Source organism: Sus scrofa, chromosome 5, assembly GCF_054392235.1.
Source record: "Sus scrofa isolate SSC_HxYL_T2T_F1_AM1 chromosome 5, Sscrofa_HxYL_maternal_Yorkshire_Landrace_v2.0, whole genome shotgun sequence".
Lineage (NCBI taxonomy): Eukaryota > Metazoa > Chordata > Mammalia > Artiodactyla > Suidae > Sus > Sus scrofa.
In genome coordinates, this window is record NC_139387.1 from 7,604,096 (window position 1) to 7,625,236 (window position 21,141).

Below are 21,141 nucleotides of genomic sequence, written 5' to 3' on the forward strand. Positions count from 1 at the left end.
ATGATTATCTGATTCCCTGAAGCTCAAGTTCTCTTCCTACCAGGAGGTAGACCTGCCCAAGCAATACTTACTTCCGCTTGACCAAAATGTGACTAAAAACACTAGTGAGAAGAAAACAGGAAAATGAATCCCCCATCTTTCTTGTCTCCAGCTTGTCTTACGGACAGAAGTGGAGAAAAAGGAGGCTGCGTAGGTTTTCTGTCGCCCCCTGTGTTGGAGTTGACGTGAAGCACGACTGGCCAAGCCCTGGGAACTCCAGGGAACCACAGGGGTGGTGGGGCCAGCACGCACTGCCCCGCCCGGCGCAAGCCTCGGGGGCCAATCAGAACCAAGGGGCGTCCTCAGGCCCGCCTTCCCTTCCCTCCAGCCTCTGGCCGGGAGACTGGGCGCCCTGTGACCCGGAAGGAGTTGTTTTGGAGGAGGCGGGCTTGAGAGGGTGGAGTTTCTGACGCTACCTCTCGGGGCTCCAGTGCTTCTTTCCTCTCTCGACTGGCTGTGGCTCCTGCTGGAGAACTGTGACCAGGTCTGCGGGCACCGCACCTATGGCTTCCGTGCTGTCCTACGAAAACCTGGTCCACGCCGTGGCAGGAGCCGTGGTGAGGCGGGGTCTTCACGTCCGGGCCATTGCGGGTGTGGGGCTTCTCTGGGGCCGGACCGGGATGTGACTGGGGGATGGGGATGAGAAGGAGTTCGTGTGGAGTCTCTTGGCCTGACTGGGGCGAAGAGGAATGGGGCTTAGGTGAAGTGTTGCTAGAAGCATTTGGGGTGAAGGCCGACACTTACCCTCCGCCTCTGGCTACCGCTCTGGCCAGTTAGAGAATATCTGGGATGTAGGCAGCGGTGGTCCCACACACCCTCGGGGAGAAAGTAATTGCAGTTTTCTTTGACTTCGGAAATATAAAGGGCAGTCATTCCCCCTCTCCCTCCCCCACTCCACACACAGACTTTGTCTCACTGGGCCAGAGGCGAGCCTTGGTGTAAAGCTGTGTTGCTTAATCACATGCTTAATTACACATCTTGCTGCAGGCAAGTGGTAGAACCTAGTCGGGGTACCTCTTGTTCTTGGCAGAAGAAAAATACCTCTTTTTGTTTTGTTTTGTTTTAATTAAATCAAGATCAAAGTTCCCCTCTACCCAGGTGTGGTTTACTCTGAGGAATATGCTTGGTTCTTGGGCTTCTGTATGTCTCGCTTCCATTTGACACCACTCCCTTTTCCTAGGAACTTTACACTCTGGGTTTGGGTAATTTCCCCTCCTGGTTCTTATCCTGTTTCTCTGACTGCCTTTCCTTACATCCCTCTCTACATCCCTCTCTAGCTGTCGACGTGCACCTGGACTCATTGGGACTTCAGAAGAACATTACTGAGTCCTCTCCTAGTCCCCCCAAACTGCACTGTGAGCTCAGGATTCTGTGCATAATAATGGGAATTGAACCGCAACTCCATCATGTGTTGGATAGGTGGTCTTTAAATGTCACTTTCCGAATCTGTAAAGGGGGGGTATTGACACCTACTTCACAGAGTTGTTAACGTGATTTAGGTGACACAGTAGTTCATGGAAGTGTCTGATTTGGAAGTCTTGGTTCATTCAATTAGACTAGAAGAGCTTTCCAGCCAGTGTAAAGTCTTGCTCTGCAGTGGAGGCTTGCTTGACCTGCTCTAGGATGGGCGTGGAGACCTCTGTGTCTGGAATGGAGACAACAAAGATGCAAGTGGGTTTCAGGGGACCAAGTGGTGTGAGACTTTTCACTCTGAGTGTGAAATACAGACAGCTAGCCAACTGTTGCGTTTTTGAGCATGCAGCAGCTTGCTGGTTTACATCATTCTGGCTGCTCTGTTGAAAGTAGACTGTCAGGGAGCAAGGGTGAAAACAGAGACGCTGTCAGGGAACCAGGATGGTAGCAGTGGAGGTGGTGAGAAATGATCGTTAAACCTGTAATAGGTTGCTGAGATTGAACCACCAGGGTTTGATAGTAGGTTGGATTTGGGGTGTAACAGAATGAAAGTTAGAGTTTTGGCTTCAGCAGCTGGACGGACGATATTCCCATTTACTGAGATGGTGAAGACTAAAGGAGGAGCAGTTTGGGGCAGGGGGAGGATGAGGAGTTTGCTTTTTGACTAGTTGAGTTCAAAATGCCTGTGAGCAGTCATGAGACAAGATGAGCTCACCAAAGAAGTGAGTGTGGACTGAGAGAAAAGTCTCAAAGACTAGCCTTGGAGCACACCAACATTAGGAGGCTGGGGAAATAAGATAGCACCCACAAAGGGAACTAAGGAGGGGCCAGTAGGGTAGGAGGAAGATTGAGAGAGTATGGTATTCTGAAAATCACGTGAAGAAGGGTATAGATCAGCTGGGTCTGATGCTGCTGATGAATCAAATGAGGGCTGAAAATTAATCCTTGGATTTGTCAGGTTGGTAAACATGTTGATAAATCCAGAGGTTAGTTGTGAAGACCTGTTTTGGTGGATTGGTGGGCTGAATAGTTGGAGTACATCAAAAAGAGAATGGGAAGAGGAGAAATGTTAGTTCTCCTTTCTCTCAATAAATGCCATTCATTTGACATCTTTATTGAGTGCTTTTTGTATGCCATGCCCTTTGCTCAGTGCTAGACTATAGTAGAGAACAAAGTCTTTTTCTTCTGAGGTTTGCATTCCAGTGAGGAGTCAGACAATAATGGAGTAAATCAAAACATAAATAGAAGTTCCCACTGTGCTATTGCTGGTTTGATCCCTGGCCCAGTGTGTTAAGGATCCAGCATTGCCAGATTCAGTCCTGGCCCAGGAACTTCCATTTGCTGTGGGTGCAGCCAAAAAAGGGGGGGGAAAACAAATAATTTTGGATGTGTTAAGTTCTATGAAAGAAACAAAATAAGGGTTGTCAAACCTTTTCTTTAGTGTTTTTTTGTTTTTTTTTTTTTTTCTTCAGTTTTATGACAGGGGTTCCTGCTGTGGCGCAGTAGGATCAACCGTATCTCTGCAGTGGAAGGGAAGCAGGTTCCATCCCCAGCCTGGTGCAGTGGGTTAAGGATCCTGCATTGCTGCAGCTGTGGTGCAGGTCACAACTCTGGCTCTAATTTGATCCCTGGCCCAGAAACTCCATATGCCGCCAAAGGATAGCCAAAAAAAGAATAAATGATTGGTTGATTGATTGATTGATTATGGCTGCACCGTCATCATGGGGAAGTTCTCCAGCCAGGGATTGGATATGAGCCGCAGCTGCGGCAGCGCTGGATCCTTTAACCCATTGGGGCAGGCCAGGGATCAGAACCCTACCTGAGCTGCTGCAGCTGGATTCTTAACCCACTGCAACACAGTTGCAACTCCATGTTAAGGAGATGGTAAATATTTTAGGTGTATAGTCTCTAGTGAAGCTACTCAAAACTGCCATTTTGGAAGGAACCATTAATAAGTAAGAGAGTGGACAGAGCTGTGTTCCGCCTATTTACAAAAAGAGCAGTGGACTGGACTTGACCCTTGGGCTCTAGTTTTCTGAGCCCTGCAGTAAAGAGTGACTGTGAGTAGAGGTGATATATCTGTTAAAGATGCAAAGACATTTCTATTTTCTTCTCTCCTTGAGGCCTGTTTTCTCTTCTTAAAAATTCTGCTTGAAATTAATGCACCCTGGAGTTCCCATTGCAGCATAGTGGATAATAATCGGACTAGTGATCATGAGGTTGTGGGTTTGATCCCTGGCCTCGCTCATTGGGTTAAGGATCCGGTGTTACCGTGAGCTATGGTGTAGGTCAGAGATGTGGCTCAGATCCTACGTTCCTGTCACTGTGGCGTAGGCCAGCAGCTGTAGCTTCGATTTGACCCCTAGCTTGGAAACCTCCATATGCCATGGGTGCGGCCCTAAAAAGGCAAAAAAAAGAAAGCACCCTGAATTTGCAATGGCTTTTCTTTCTCTCCTAAACTGTGTTAGATTACCTAACATATATTTTTTTAAGAATAGTTTTTTTCCTCTTCCTTCGGGGCAGTACTATTCCTGGTGCATGTCTGAATGAGAAATTACACTGTGTTTTGTTAATCTTTTGAACTATGATGCTGAAGAGAGGTTCTCAAACTTTTTTCAGAAATTTCTCTGTTAAGGTTAACCCACACAACATGGACCCTGCTTTCTTCTGGTCGCCACCAAAGGAGAAAAATTCCACAAAAATGTCACTACATTTGATGAGAAAAATGGCATTGCCTTTGCTGGTACAGTACTGTGATAATAACTCATGTTTAGTTAAATATTCCTGCCTTGGATGTTCAACCAAAGGTTTGAGATGACCAAGGAGCACTTGAGTGCCTGGTGGCTGACTGACTTGAGCCAGGCAGCCTGGGTGGGAATCCTGGCAGTTTCCCTCGCCAGCTCTGTGTCTTTGGCATAAATGCCAAAGCTGCCTGGGGTAGTTAGTTCCTGTTTCTCCCCAAAAGATTGTTGGATCATTGTTTTAAGATGTTGATTTAGACCCTTTTTGAGTCGACATGTTTCATGTTTGTTTACTCACTTCCAAGTTCTACACTTCCTCACCTCAAGGGTGGTGTTACGTGTGTATATAACGCATACACAACACAGACACACTTCAAAAATTAACATAAATAAATTAGTGATTTCGAGTGTTTTATGGCACACTGTGATATAATTTTTTTTAAGATTGTTATTTTTTCCATTAGAATTGATTCATAACACTTTGGTATAATGACAAATAATCTCAAGTATTTGAAAACCAGAATTGTGCTGTTTCAGGAGAATGCTCTATCTCCAGTTGGTGACTGTTGTATGCTACAACTTATGGCTTCATATGTAAATTCTCAAATTTTTTAGCATAATTAGATTTACCATTTTATATTTTTCGTTCTCAAATGAGCTTTGAAAGGTAGATTTTATTTAATTACAAATGTACATTTGTAGTTAAAAGAGATTTTACTAGTTTCAAATTTGGACGGTGAGATTAGTTGGAATTGACTGGGGGTTTAGATGCTGATACAGGCTTTGGAATTGTAATGATAATAATTAATAGGTAACTTTCAGGGGTGACTTCATTTTTCCCTACTGTTTATTTAAACATTAAAAAAATTTTAATTGCATAATTTATTATAAAATAATTACATTTCATCAAATGGGTGAGCAGAAAGGAGCACGACTTCTCTTCGGGCCGGTTACCCACCAGGCCATCAGCAGGGGTAGGGAAGTGGGGGAGCATGCGGGAAGCCCTTCAGGGTGACCAGAGAGGGAGCCCTCCGAGGGGGCAGTGGGTGGCACTGTGAGAGGCGGCAGGGGTCGGGGGCGGCTGTGCCAGCATCTCGGGTGGGTCTGTGTCTGGCCCCATCCTTACTTCCATCGCCAGTGACATGAGGGCAGCAACTGGCTGGCCTCCCAGATCATGGAGGCAGCAGATCAAGTGGGCGAGATCCAGATGGACAAGCGGGGGCCAAGGACCGGGGGCCAGCCCTGAAGATGCTCCCCAACGGGACTCTGCACAGTCCCCCAAATCAGGCTCCCCAGGGTAACGGGGGGTGGGGGTGGGGGTGGGGTGATCATCCTGCCCTGTGACGGGAGCCTGTCTCCTCTCCCAGCCCCCATGCACCCCACTGCCTGGCTGCCCACCAAGCGAGGCTTCAGCCCTGGCTTTATCCTGAATGTGGAACCAAGGAAGGCCCTGTTTTGTTTTGGTTTTATTTTTGAGGCAGAAGGATGGGGAAGGGGGAGGATATCACATCACTTCAGAGAACTGGCCCCTTGTGACTAATTAAGCAAACTTACACTCATTAATTGACCCAGATCTTTTTTTTTAAGATATTTTGACTTTTAGTCAAACTTCTGTTTAAATAATGAGTTTCAGAGGAAGAAGAAGTCAAAGGCTGTGTTGTTCTTGGAACACTGATCATTAAACCATGAGGAATTCTGCCAGCACCATCTTTTTTTTTTTTTCTTCTACGCGGGTACTCCTCCAGAGTCACCCCAGAAAAAGAAGAGACCTTGATTAACTTCTAGTTAGTTCCTTCCCCGCCCGCGCGCCTCCTCCCCCGTGGCCCCATCTCCTTGCATTGCTAGCTGAACCCTGCATGCAGACAGGAACAGCATGGCCAGTGGGGAGCAGAGTCAGGATTCCTTTGAGTCCAGGCACCCACATCCAGCACGGAGCTGCTGCTGCTGCCCGGGGCTGCCCCACTGCCGACAGCTGCTGCCGGTACTGGCTGCCAAGGGCTCACACCTGTGCCCCCCTCGAAGCGTGTGCTCTTGGCTGAGGAGATGCTGGCAGAGGATGGCCGCCCCACAGCCCCTTGCCTTTTGGGGAACCTCCTCTGTGGGACAAGTTATACTCCAGAGCTCCCCCAGGGGTCAGGCTGAGGCTGGACTTCTCCTGAAACCGCATCTTACCCCAGCATCTTCCCCTGACAGGTTTCTCTTGAGAGCCCTCCCTCAGTGAATCCCTTGCACGAGCACCACAGTCTCAGGTTCTGCTTCTTTGGGGCCTGACTACGGCACTCTCACCTGCTTGCTCTCTTTGCAAGATTGGGGGGTTTAAAAGACCCCTCCAGGCAGGAGTTTGGCCCCCCTGCTTTTCAGGTGTCAGCTCCACCTTGGAAGCCGTCCCAGCAGCACTGACCTTCTATGGTGACAGCCATCTCACACATGCACAGGTGGGAGGGATCTGGAGGTGGCATGTGGGTGAGGATGCCATCAACCTGAGCATCTCAAAGGGCCCCCTCTGTGTCCTGGCGACACCAATGGGGAAACCATGCTCCCACCAGCATTGGTTTCCAGGGCTGCCGGAACAAACTACCACAAACCACCACAAACCGAGTGGCTGAAAACAACAGAAATTTATGGCCTCATCGTTCTAGAGGCTAGAAGTCCAAAATCAAGGTGTTGAGAGCAGCACGCAGCAGGCACACTCTGGAACCAGGAAGAAATCCTTCCTTGCCTCATCCAGCTTCGGGTGTTGCCAGCACTCCTTGGCTAGCGGATGTGTCACTCCAATCTCTGCCTCTTTTGTCACACAGCCATTTTCTGTATCTCTCTTCTTCTCATAAGGACACCAGTCAGGGGGTTCCTGTCGTGACTCAGTGGTTAACGAATCTGACTAGGAACCATGAGGTTGAGGGTTCGATCCCCTGGCCTCAGTTAGTGGGTTAAGTGTTGCCGTGAGCTGTGGTGTAGGTCACAGATGAGGCTCAGATCTGGCATTGCTGTGGCTGTGGTGTAGACTGGGGGCTGCAGTTCCGATTAGACCCCTAGCCTTGGAACCTCCATGTGCCGTGAGTGCAGCTCTAGAAAAGACGAAAGAAAAGAATTATATTTCATCAAATAAATGCTGACGGTTAGAAAACTCAAGGCATGCAGAAATACGAACCCAACCTGTTATTGTTCTGTGACTCAAAGCCCAGACGTACCTGTCCTTAGAATGGTGCAAGAAGCTTATTCAGGGCACTTTTCTCCAATTGGTATCAAAAGAGAAAATTAGGCTCAACTTTCTGACTCTGTAGCTCATACACTTAACATTACAGTGGACTTTTTACCATGTAGACTCACTACCTCCCTTTAGAAGTAGAAACCAAGTAGAACTTGTTGATTTCCGGTACAAGGCCTTCTGGATAGAAAGGTCAGTGGAAGAGTCCATGTCCTTGGGATTTTCTTCTTAGGCGAATGGAAGTGGTGTGGACCAGCCTCCTGGTGGTACCTAGGAAGAGGTGGTGGACTGTGCCTGTGAAGGTGATGGGAAGCCCCCGAGGTTGACATATTTAGACCTGGTCTTGAAGAAAGAGTAGGAGTTTGGTAGGCAGAATGAAATAGGAGGGCAATAGAAGACTTTTAGACAAAACAAAAAGGCTCTAATGTGTAAATCAGCATTCTAGAACCTTCACCTTAGCTGGTGTCAAAGGAGATAAGTCGAAGGATGTGAGTGAAGTTGGAGAGTCTAAAATACAACAGCAAGAAGTTTGGGTTAAAGTTTGTCAGAAACAGTGCTTGTCAAAATGTAATTGTATCTTCCTCATTCTCTGTTTTCTCTGTGACATGTTATTCTCATGTCATTAAGAAATCTTTAAAAATCATTAGTTTTATAATACGACATATTCTGTCATTTGGGTATTCCATAATTTATGTATGGACATTTGCATTGTTTCTAACTTTTACCATGATAACTATTTAGTGTGATGTAGAAGTTAATGTGGAGTTCCCGTTGTGGCGCAGTGGTTAACGAATCCGACTAGGAACCATGAGGTTGCAGGTTCGGTCCCTGCCCTTGCTCAGTGGGTTAAGGATCCGGCGTTGCCGTGAGCTGTGGTGTAGGTCGCAGACACGGCTCGGATCCTGCGTTGCTGTGGCTCTGGCGTAGGCCGGCAGCTACAGCTCCGATTGGACCCCTAGCCTGGGAACCTCCATATGCCGCAGGAGCGGCCCAAGAAATAGCAACAACAACAACAAAAAAGACAAAAAGACAAAAAAATAAATAAATAAATAAATAAATAATAAGTTAATATGACTTCCTACCACCCCATTATGAAGAAACGATGAGATTGCTTCATTAAATGACTTCCCTAATTTCGCTCATTGATTTATAAATTTAAAAACCTATGTTTTCAGATTCAATTTAGTTAACTCTAATTTAAATTCAAAAACCTCACAGAGCTCTGTGAATATTCATAAAATAAATTAAGTAAAACAGCTTTTCTATTCTCTGACACATAATAGGGGCCCAGTAAGTGAAAGCTATTGATAATTTCCTCCATAACTGTGTTTTCTAGTTTTCTATGCATCCTAACTTGAGTTGGTTAATTTAATACTAGATTCTTTTTTTCTTTTTTCTTTTTAGGGCTGCAGCTGTGGCATATGGAGGTTCCCAGGCTAAGGGTCTCATCGGAGCTGTGGCCACTGGCCTACAACACAGCAACACGCCAGATCTGAGCCACGTCTGTGACCTACACCACAGCTCACAGCGACGCCGGATCCTTGATTAGCTGAGCGAGGCCAGGGATCGAACCCACAACCTCATGGTTCCTAGTCGGATTTGTTTCTGCTGCACCACAATGGGAACTCCTAATATTAGATTTAATAATAATACTTAGAATTTTCTAACTTCTCACATCTCTTTAAAACTTTGATAGGTAGGCAGTGTAGTTAGTGGTTAAAAGTGTAGACTGAAATCAGGAGTTCCTGTGGTGGCTTAGCAGGAATGAACCTGACCAGTATCCATGAGGACGCCAGTTCAGTCCCTGGCCTTGCTCAGTGGCTTAAGGATCCAGCGTTGCCATGAGCTGTGGTGTATAGATCACATATGTGGCTGGCATCCTGAGCTGCTGTGGAGTAGGCTGGCAGGTGTAGCTCCGATTCACTTCCTAGCTTGGGAACTTCCATATGCCCCAGGTGTGGTCCTAAAAGAAAAAAAAAGTGTGTAGACTGAAATCAGACTGCCTGAGTTCTGATCCCAGCTTTGCCACTTATCACATGTGTGAGCTCCGACATGTCTCTCAACCTCTCTTGTCTCAGTTTCCTCATCTGTAAAATGGGACAATAACAGTACTCACTTCATAGGGTTGTTTCCAAGGTGCTTGGTCAAGTATTTTTATTCTCACATAGAGACAGGAAAATGGAAAAAGGTATATTAAGTGTCTTCACCACATTTACCAGTAAGTTATTTGGTTATGGGTCTGAAGGCTAAAGCCCAAGTCTCCCTTCTCTGCTTCTCTTCCGCTGTTATGCCTAGATGCCTTCTCCTTTTTTTCCCCCTCTCTTTTCTCTCTCTCTTTTTTTTTTTTTTTTGTTGGCCTCCCCACAGCATATGGATAGAGTTCCCCAACCAGGGATCGGGTCCAAGCTACAATTGCAACGTACACCATATCTATGGCAATGCTGGGCCTGGGATCAAACCTGCATCCCAACACTTCAGAGACACTGCCAATCCTGTTGTGCCAAGTGGGAACTCCTGCCTTCTCCTTACTTCTTGCTTTTTTCTGCATCCATTTGTTTAATTCAAAACTAGCTTCAGAATATCTTAAACTTATCAGAACAAAGTGATATTAAATATTGAGTATGCACGTGTATAATCAAACTGGAGGTACGCGGATATTAATTGTTCACCAGGAGCACTTGAACTATATCTCTGACAATTTACATGTTCAGTTCTTTTTGGAAGGGCTTTCTTTTCCACAGCTGGCTTATCCAGACCCAGAGTTTGAATCTAGTTGCTCAGATTCTTACAGAATTAACTTAGGTTGGTACGTGTCTGAGGGCATTATATTACTTTGGCTTAAAAACCTTAAAAGGGAGTTCCCGTCGTGGCGCAGTGGTTAACGAATCCGACTAGGAACCATGAGGTTTCGGGTTCGGTCCCTGCCCTTGCTCAGTGGATTAATGATCCGGCATTGTCGTGAGCTGTGGTGTAGGTTGCAGACGCGGCTCGGATCCCGAGTTGCTGTGGCTCTGGCGTAGGCCGGTGGCTACAGCTCCGATTGGACCCCTAGCCTGGGAACCTCCATATGCCGTAGGAGCGGCCCAAGAAATGGCAAAAAGACCAAAAAAAAAAAATAAATAAAAACCTTAAAAGGAGGTAATTAGAAAAAGTCTTTAGGGAGTTCCCGTCGTGGCGCAGTGGTTAACGAATCCGACTAGGAACCATAAGGTTTCGGGTTCGGTCCCTGCCCTTGCTCAGTGGGTTAACGATCTGGCGTTGCCGTGAGCTGTGGTGTAGGTTGCAGACGCGGCTCGGATCCCGAGTTGCTGTGGCTCTGGCGTAGGCCGGTGGCTACAGCTCCGATTGGACCCCTAGCCTGGGAACCTCCATATGCTGCGGGAGCAGCCCAAGAAATAGCAACAATAACAACAACAACAACAACAAAAAAGACAAAAAGACAAAAAAAAAAAAAAGAAAAAGTCTTTAGGAGTTCCTGTTGTGGCTTAGCAGAAACAAAACCAACTAGTATCCATGAGGATGCAGGTTTGATCCCTGGGATCACTCAGTAGGTTAAGGATCCAGCATTGCTGTGAGCTGTGGTGTGGGTTGCAGATGAGGCTCAGATCCTGTGTTGTTATGGCTGTGGCATAGGTTGGCAGCTGCAGCTCCAATTTGACCCCAAGCCTGGGAACTTAGATATGCTGTGGGTGTGGCCCTAAAAAAAACAAAAACAAAAAGAAATAAAAATAAGTTTAAAAAATAAAAAAGAAGGAAATAATGCCATTTGCAGCAACGTGGTCCTAGAGATTATCATACTGAGGTAAGGCAAAGACAAATCACATGGTATCACTTATATGTGGAATCTAAAATAAAAAATAAAAGATAGAAATGAACTTATTTACAGAACAGAAATAGACTCACAGGCTTAGAAAACAGTCTGTGGTTACTAAAGGAGGAAGGCAGAGAGATAAAAGAGGAGTTTGGGATTAACATGTACAGACTATTATATATGATAGATAATCAACAAGGACCTACTGTATGCACAGGGAACTATACTTAACATTTTATAATAACCTATAAGGGGAAAGAATCTGAATATATATATAAATATATGTTAATATATTTATATATATATTCACTTTATATTTTTATAAAAATATATATAAAGTGACTAAACATTTTAGTATATTTAACATTTATAATATAAAAGGTGAATATATATTTATATATATGTAGAGTGAATCCCTGTGCTGTGTGCCTGAAACTAACATGACATTGTAAATCAACTATATATTCACTTTATATGCATCTATTAAAGTGACTAAACATTTTAATATATTTTATATTTAATATATTTAATATTTATAATATAAAAGGTGAATATATATATTTATATATATAAAGTGAATCACTGCTGTTTACCTGAAACTAACATGACATTGTAATTCAGTTTTTTAAAAAAATGCCCAAAGGATTTGAATAGACATTTTTCCAGTGAAGATATACAAGTGGCCAATAAATACATGAAAGAAAACTCAACAGCATTAGTTATCAAGGAAATGCAAATCAAAACCACAATGAACTACTATTTCATATGCACTAGGATGGCTGTAATCAAAAAGAGTTGCAAGAATATGGAGAAATTTGGAACCTTATATTTTGCTGGTGGGAGTATAAAATTGTGTAGTCACTATAGAAAAGAGTTTGGTAGTTCCTCAGAATGTTAAACAGAGTTACCATCTGACCCAGCAGTTCCACTCCTGGAGAACTGAAAACATAGCCATATAAAAACTTGAACACACTTGTTTATAGCATTATTCATAAAGCCAAAAAGTGGAAATAACCCAAATCCATCCACTGATGAATGAGTAAAATGATATATCCATATAACAATGTTTTTCAACCATAACATAGGCTGAAGTTCTAATTCTACAACATAGATAGGCCTTGAAAGAAGCCTGTCTGTGTGTTATTTGTTCCATTTATATGAAATGTACAAAACAGGCAAAACAGAGACAGAAAATAGATTAGTGATTCCCAGGGTGTGGGAAGACGAGAGAATGGAGAGTGACTGCTAATGGGTACAGATTTCCTTTTAAGGTGATAAAAATGTTCTGGAGTAGATAGTGGTGAATGTTGTGTAACTCTGTGATTATATGAAAAACCACTGAGTTGAAAAACTTGCAGATACAGCTCAAATACCTAGAGGGAAACTTTTTTTTTTTTTTTTAATGGCCGCACCCATGGCATCTGGAAGTTCCTAGGCCAAGGATTGAGTCCAAGCCACAGCTGTGGCATATACAACAGTGCTGGATCCTTTTCTAACCCACTGCACCTGGCTGGGGATTGAACCTGGGCCTCAGCAACCCAGGCTGTTGCCGTCTGATTCTTAACCCACTGCACCACAGCAGGAACTCCAGGGAAATGAGTAGGGCTTTGACATCAAGTTTGGAAAAGAAAGACTTAAAATCAGTGGGCTAAGCCTCCATCTCAAGACGTCATTAGACAAGAATATCAAAATACACCCAAAGGAAAAGGAAGGTTATAAAGAAATCAATAAAATAGAAAATATAAACACATGATGTCCTGCTATGTAATATGTTTTCAGTAATTATTTGTTGAAAATGAAATAATATATGATCACATTGTTAGTAAAATAGTGATCCTACCCACCCCCAACAAAAACCTGTTGGGTCACAGTACAGTCATTATTGTCTTAAAGGGGAAGAAATATACTATATTCCAGTAACTTCCAAATCTGCATTTCCTAGAATCTCTAGAACTCCAGACAGATCTGGCAACCTGCTGGACATCTTCAAATAGAAGTCTTTGAGGCGCTTAAAAGTTCAGTGAATGCAAAGCCATAATCAGTATCTCTTGCTCAGAATGGCTCCTCCTGCAGTATTTACTTCTCAGTTAATGAAAACACTGTCTCCCTGTTTTTTAAGCCAGAAACCTGGGCGTTGTCTTCGAAGTTTTACTTCTTCCTCTCCCCACATCTTGTCCAATCACTCACTAGAATAGTCTTTAATATATTTAGCAAAAGCCTTTGACTTGACTGCTGCTTACCCCTAGAGACTCTCATTCCCTTCTTGATTTTGCTGTCTGTATTCTGACAATAGTAGCCTTTGAATTTCCAGAATGTTCAGGTTACTTCCAGACTTGCATTTGCTTTTCCTTTCAGCATCTTGCTAGATGTCCTTTATCAACTGTCTAGTATCCTTAGGACTTAAAAAACCTCACCAAACCCAAGCCTCTAATAAACGATTTCCCTAAGGCATTAATTATAGGCTGTATTTATTTTTCTTAGAGTTATTTGCCTTTTAAAGTTTCTTGGAGAAGATAGTGCCCAACCCAGTTGTCCTGTGACATTTTCATCTCCTTACACCACATTGCTATAACATCAGCTGAAAGGAATATTAGAAGTGATGTATTTAATAATAAAGTTTGTTAATAGTGTACTCCTTTTCCTATTTAATGGCATGTTTATAACAGCACTTCTCAAATCACGTGGTCTCAGAATTTCTTTTTTTGTAGGTCTGCACCTGTGGCATATGGAAGTTTCTGGGCTAGGGGTCAAATAGGAGCTGCAGTTGCAGGCCCACACCACAGCCACAGCCATGCAGGATCTGAACTGCATCTGCGCCTTATGCCACAGCTTGCAGCAACATTGCATCCTTAACCCACTGACCAGGGCCAGGGATCAAAGCTGCATCCTCATGGACACCATGTCAGATTCTTAACCCACCTAGCCACAGTGGGAACTCCCAGAATTTCTTTATACTCTTAAAAATTATTGCATATTCTAAAGAGCCTTTGCATATGTGGTAAATAACTTGATATTTATTGTATTAGGAATTAAAACTGAGAAATCATTAAGATTTATTTATTTGCTGAAAATATTAAACCTGTTACATGTTGACATACCTTTCATTAAACTGTATTTTCCCCCACATAGTAAGAAGAGTGGCATTGTTTTGTATTTTTGCAAACTTTTCCAATGTTTGACTTAATAGAAGACAGCTGGATCTTTTTATCTCCTTCTGCATTCAGTCCATTACCACATCACGCGTCATGGAGCCTCTGGAAAACTTCATTACACACTGTGAGAAAATGAGAGTGAAAAAGGCAAATAACATAGAGTTTACTTTGTAGTATTTTTTAATGAAAATAGTTTTGATCCTATAGAGCCCTGGAAGGGGCTTGGTGACTTTCAAGGATCCCCAGACCATACTTTGAGAATCTTTACGGTATATTATTCTTCTGTATTCTGATGTCTTTGTTTGTTTGTTTGTTTCCTCACTTCAAAACTAAAACACATGCTTATTGTTTTAAAATAGTAATTATATAGAGATGCTTACCAAGGGAAATGGAATTCACCTTTAATTCCTTCCTCTTCCCATATAATCCCTGTTAAGAATTTCCCATATTTTGTGTGTGTGTATGGTGTATACTTTTACGTGTAGAAGAGAAAAATGAAAAATCACTCATGTCTTCATTGAAAAAAAGGTTGAGAACTGAGGTGGAAAGAACAGTGAGAGCTAGGTTCAAACTCTGCCTCTGCCAGTCCGGCTTTGGGCAGACCTCTTAACGTCCCTGACCCAGACGCCTCAGTTCTGCTCTGCTGGGTGATTTCTAAAGGCTTTTCCAGCTCCAGGTGCCAATGCAGTGTAGGAATTAATTTGTTTCCCCAGCACCAAGTGGTTAAATGCCAGAAGGGGCTTTAGAAAGTTGTGACTAAAAATGTTTGGTTTTCGTGAGATACAAGAAGGTTGTTTCTCTGGAAATAGAGCCTTTTAAATTGTAATTGTTATCAGAAATAGAACTCTCACTCAGATGGTTAGAGTTCTGTGGAACTCAAAATAATGGATTGATTTGTACGCCTCTCTGGCACAACAGTATTGTACATTGTAGTGATCTTCTCAGTATTTTGTGCCTTCTGATTTTGTGTAAGTGAACAGAGTGTCCTAGAGGAAAAGAAAAAACAAAACAAAACACTTAGTATTTATGAAAAGATGAATTTAATTCCGATTCTGAAAAATCATATGATAGAGCTTAACGTAAGACTTACGTAGGTAATAAATATTTTGCTTCAGGTAACAGCTGCTTATGCAAACAGTCATCTTTGTGTTTGCTTGGTGAGATATAGATAGCAGTACAGCAAGTCCTCAGTGTACGGAACAGCTATATTCTGAATTTACTTTGAGCACTTGGAACACATTTTCTCATGGATAGTAAGTGTATTTGTAGGTGGACACAGTCATACATTTAGTAACAAGTTCAGAGCTTATGTTGTGTCAGGCTCTGTGCTGGGTTTCCAGACCAGTCCATAAAAAAAAAAAAGTTTGACAACACATAAAATAGATTCCATATTACTATATTACCTTTTTTAAACTGATTTTTAATTCCGAATTAGTAATTTCTTTTAAGTTTTAATTACAACAGTGGTTTAAGTGTGTGGACTCTGGGGCCAGACTGTCTATGTTTAAACACAATTCTGCCACCTGTAAAGTGTCTGACTTAAGGAAGTTCACTTGTGGTGCAATGGATTGAGAACAATACAGGGTGGACAAACCTTGAAAACATTGTGCAAGTGAAAGAAGCCAGACATAAGAGGTCAGTCACATCTTGAACTTTTTTTTTTTTTTTTTGGTCTTTTTAGGGCCACACCCACAGCATATGGAGGTTCCCAGGCTAGGGGTTGAATCAGAGCTATAGCCACCAGCCTAAACCACAGTGACAGTAATGCCAGTCCCATTAAACCACCGAACAAGCAAGGCCAGGGATCAAAACTGCATCTTAATGGATACTAAGCAGATTCGTTTCTGCTGAGTCACAATAGGAACTCCTGCTCAGTTTTCTCACTGGGCCTGTGGCATTGGCAAGTTCCCCAGCCAGGGCTCAAACCCACACAATAGCAGCGACCCAAGCTGCTACAGTGACAACACCAGATCCTTAACCTACAGAACCACAAGGGAACTTCTTGCATGATTTTTTTGTAATATGAAATAGAAAGCAAATTAGGCATTGTTGGGACTGAGAGGAGGGGAACTTAAGATGTGACAGCTTAATGGTTACAGGGTTTTCTTTTGGGGTGATGAAAATATTTTGGAACATGAAATAGGTGGTGGTTACACAATATATTATGAATTCATATATTACAAATGTATTAAATGTCACTGAATGGTATACTTTAAAATGGTTAATTTCATGTTATGTGACCCCACTTCAATTTTTTTTTTTTTTTTTTTTTTGTTCCCAGGCTAGAGGTCAAATCAGCTATAGCCACCAGCCTACATCACAGCCACGACAGGAACGCCTCCACTTCAATTTTTTTTTTAAATAGTAATAAAAAATCCTCAGGCAGCCAACACCAAAGAGCCTGCTTAACCTTATGCATTTCTACTCTTTCTGGCCCCTAGGAATTTTGGTTAATCATCTAAAGGGTGTTTGTTATATTTTTAAAATACTTTTATATTATTTTTAACAGTTCTAGTATTTTGTAGTGTGTGGTCTACGCTAACATATTGCTGAAAGTAGAAACCCTCATTTCACCCTTAAATTTTAACTCATATTTAAACTTAAGCTTTCTGACAAAACCGAGAATAAATTCACATTTGTGTGTGTTCACCCTCTCCTTAAATAGGGTAAGCTTTTTATTTCCTTGCCACTGTGCCCCCCTACCCTGCCTCTACCTGTTTTTGCCGTTGGCCTCCAGGAGTTGTCAGCAGGTGACATAGGTTCTAGCAAGGTGTGACACTGGCTGTGTCCGAGTGTTTCTCCTCACCTCAGGCAAGTTCAGGTTTTCACCTTGGCAATTGCTGCCTGGAACTGGAACTGCCTGGCTGTAGCTATCATGGTACCAGCTAGTTAACTGAAAGCCACTCCAGAGATCCCTTCTGCTTCCCAGCACTTGTCCCCACTATTTGTCATAATCGTGTTGTTTTTTTGTTTGGTTGTTTTTGGGGTTTTTTTGTCCTTTTTTTTTTTTTGGTCTTTTCTAGGGCTGCACGTGCAGTATATGGAGGTTCCCAGGGTAGGGGTCTAATCAGAGCTGTAGCCACCAGCCTACGCCAGAGCCACAGCAACACAGGATCCGCAACCCACTGAGCGAGGCCAGGGATCGAACCCCTAACCTCATGGTTCCCAGTCGGATTCGTTAACCACTGAGCCACGATGGCAACTCCGTAATTGTGTTGTTTTAGTTTCTGTTGCTGCTGTAACAAATTGCCAGATTGAGTAGTTTAAAACAACACACATTTAATATCTGTAGATGTGTAGGTCAGGAGTCTGATGCAGGGTTCACAGAGCTAAAATGAAGGTATCAGGGAGTTCCCATTGTGGCTCAGTGGGTTAAGGACCTGACATAGTCTCTGTGAGGATGTGGGTTCGATCCCTGGTCTCGCCCAGCAGGTTAAGGATCTGGCATTGCTGCAAGCTGTGGTGTAGATAGAAGATGTGGCTTGGATCCAGTGTTGCTATGGCCGTGACATAGGCTGCAGCTACCGCTCTGATTCACCCTCTAGCTGGGAAACTTCCATATGCCACAGGTGTGGCTATAAAAAGATAAAATAAAGCAGAAGTGTGTTCCTTTCTGGAGGCCCTAGGAGAGAATCCATTTCCTTACCTTTTCTGGCTTCTAAAGGCTGCCCACATTCCTTGGCTAGTGGCCCCTTTGTCCATCTTAAAGCCATCAGCGGTGGGTGGAGTCCTCACGTTGCCTCCCTCCCATCTACTCTACTTTTAAGCACCCTTGTGATTACACTGGGCCCACTCAGATAATCCAGGATAATCGCCCCATTTTAAGCACCTGCCATGTAATATGACATGTTCACAGGTGCTGTGGGTTAGGATGTGGTCATCTTTCAAGGGACCTGCCGTATCTGCCTGCCATGCCTTCTGTGCATTTTGGTCTGTGATTTCTTCTTTGAAAAAAGCTCTACTCTGCTGTCTTTAATTTCTGATCCACCTTTCAGACCCCTCTTTGTTTTTCTATGCAGCACCTTTCTATTTAAATCTCTTCTAGTCTTTTTTTTGTTGTTGTTGTTGTTGTTGTTGCTGCTATTTCTTGGGCCGCTCCCGTGGCATATGGAGGTTCCCAGGCTAGGGGTTGAATCGGAGCTGTAGCCACCGGCCTACGCCAGAGCCACAGCAACGTGGGATCCGAGCCGCAGCTGCGACCTACACCACAGCTCACGGCAACGCTGGATCATTAACCCACTGAGCAAGGGCAGGGACCGAACCCGCAACCTCATGGTTCCTAGTCGGATTCGTTAACCACTGCGCCACAACGGGAACTCCCTCTCTTCTAGTCTTTACTGGTGATTGGAATGGGGAGGAGGGAAGGGTGGGTTTTCAGTTCACCATCTTGATCTTTCCAGTACTGATTACTTTTTTTTTTTTTTAACAATTTTTCTATAATAGGTATTTAATTCTGTAGAAAAATGCAAACATCACTTTTATTGTTAATATTTACATTTGGTTCTATAAACACGGATTACTTTTTAAAAAGTGTTTTCTAGTCTTAGAGTTGTGGATTTTTTATGCTAGTCCTTGAGGAGGTAATAGGCCTTTGAGCTCTTTGGACAGACTTTTCTCTTTATCTTGGTATGAGATGTTCTTTAAGATTTCAGGGTAGCTAGGGCAGAGTCTTCTAAGGAAACTTCATGTGTGTCTTATCTAAAGCTGGCAGGGAAGAGGGAGAGAGGTGATTCAGTTTTTTGAAAAAGTAGTTTCCAGGCAGGACTGCTCTGCCTGGAGCTGCCCTGTCTGTTCAATACCCTGCAGAGATGTGCTTATACCACGCTTGCTAGGAAGTAAACCTTAGCCTTAATAACTTTGACATGCATTCTCCAGCTTCTCAGCCCCCGTTTTTCTTGGAAATTGCCTGTAAGATGAGCAAGGACGCTGGAAGAATAGATTTTGTAGACAGTAAACCTTTGCAGATCCAGTGTTTCCCAGATATTACCTGGTTCTTACTAGGAGAGGACATTTATGTGGGAGCCATCCAAATAGCATAAATAACTGAAAATAGGAGTTCCTGTTGTGGCTCAATGGGTTACAAACCCGGCTAGTATTCATGAGGATGTAGGTTTGATCCCTGGCACTTGCTTACTGGGTTAAGGATCTGGTGTTGCTGCAAGCTGTGACATAGGCCAGCAGCTGCAGCTCCAATTCTACCCCTAGCCTGGGAACTTCCATATGCCAAGGCTGTGGCCCTAAAAAGACCAAAAAAAAAAAGAAAAAAGAAAAAAAAACAACCAACTTGAAAGTAGAGTGAATTTAATAAACATTTATTTAAGAATCTGCACTAGGAGTTCGTGTCGTGGCACAGCAGAAACGAATCCGGCTAGGAACCATGAAGTCGCGGGTTTGATCCCTGGCCTCACGCAGTGGGTTAAGGATCCGGCGTTGCCATAAGCTGTGGTATAGTTTGCAGATGCGGCTCGGATCTGGCGTGGCTGTGGCTGTGGCTGTGGTGTAGGCTGGAAGCTATAGCTCCGATTAGACCCCTAGCCTGGGAGCCTCCATATGCCGCAGGTACGGCCCTAAAAAAGACCAAAAAAAAAAAAAAAAAAAATCCGCACTATACAAAGAGATAAAATGATTCTTAAAATCTGGTGGAAGAGTTAGACCTCACTGTGATGTGAGTGCTGTGAGAGACATAGAAACAAGTGCTGTGGGAACGTAGTGCGACAGACAACCAGTTGTGTGACCTGATGGATGGGAATGGTAACTTTTTTTTTTTTTTTTTTTGTCTTTTTGCCATTTCTTGGGCTGCTCCCGCGGCATATGGAGGTTCCCAGGCTAGGGGTTGAATCGGAGCTGTAGCCACCAGCCTACACCAGAGCCACAGCAACGCAGGATCCGAGCTGCGTCTGCAGCCCACACCACAGCTCACGGCAACGCCGGATCGTTAACCCACTGAGCAAGGGCAGGGATCGAACCTGCAACCTCATGGTTCCTAGTCGGATTCATTAACCACTGCGCCACGATGGGAACTCTGGGGATGGTAACATTTAATCTGAGTTTTGAAGAGTACTCATAGGACAATACAGTGTTCTCCCTTGTCAAGCAGGCTGACCTATTTAAGTGGATAAGAGACCTAGAAAATGTTTGTTCTTATCTGTAAAGTTGACCTAGTTTCTGGTTGTTTTCATGATAAAAATATTGTATGTAACCATTATTAGATCAATAGCCTAAAACTTAATCTTATGCCTAAGAATATCCCCCAGTGGGCCTGCATCTAGGCTGAGAACCATACACCCATCTGGAAATTTCATGCATGTAATTTTAACCCTAACTATATGCTTGTGGTTTTACCTGTCATCAGGCCTTGTGAATGAAAAGACTGGTTGTTGGCCTCTTTTTATTTTATCCACTGATAATTTTTGTCATTGTATTACCATGAATGAATTACTTATAGAATTTTGGCAAAGGTATTGTCCCTGTTTTAATTAAAACACAAGCAAACAACTATTTTAAAGAACAATGTAATTCTTAACTTTTTACTTTGCGGTGAATATATATATTGATTAAATGAAGAGTATAGAAATGTGTATCTTGGAGTTCCCGTCGTGGCGCAGTGGTTAACGAATCCGACTAGGAACCATGAGGTTGCGGGTTCGGTCCCTGCCCTTGCTCAGTGGGTTGATGATCCGGCGTTACTGTGAGCTGCAGTTTGGGTTGCAGAAGCGGCTTGGATCCCGTGTTGCTGTGGCTCTGGCCGGTGGCTACAGCTCCGATTCGACCCCTAGCCTG

At 43.5% G+C, this 21,141-nt stretch overlaps 1 protein-coding gene across 2 annotated transcripts in view; it reads left to right on the forward strand.

Moving 5' to 3' along the window:
- Positions 1–405: 405 nt before the first annotated feature.
- The window catches only part of SLC25A17 (solute carrier family 25 member 17), a 47,734-nt gene continuing 26,998 nt past the window's right edge, over positions 406–21,141 (forward strand). The window contains exons 1-2 of one of the 2 annotated variants that reach the window (XM_084955248.1): positions 406–436; positions 471–596. In XM_084955248.1, coding sequence (XP_084811374.1) covers positions 543–596 — 54 coding nt within the window. In that variant the 5' untranslated portion in view covers positions 406–436; positions 471–542. The other variant, XM_003126004.5, reaches the window with a different exon arrangement.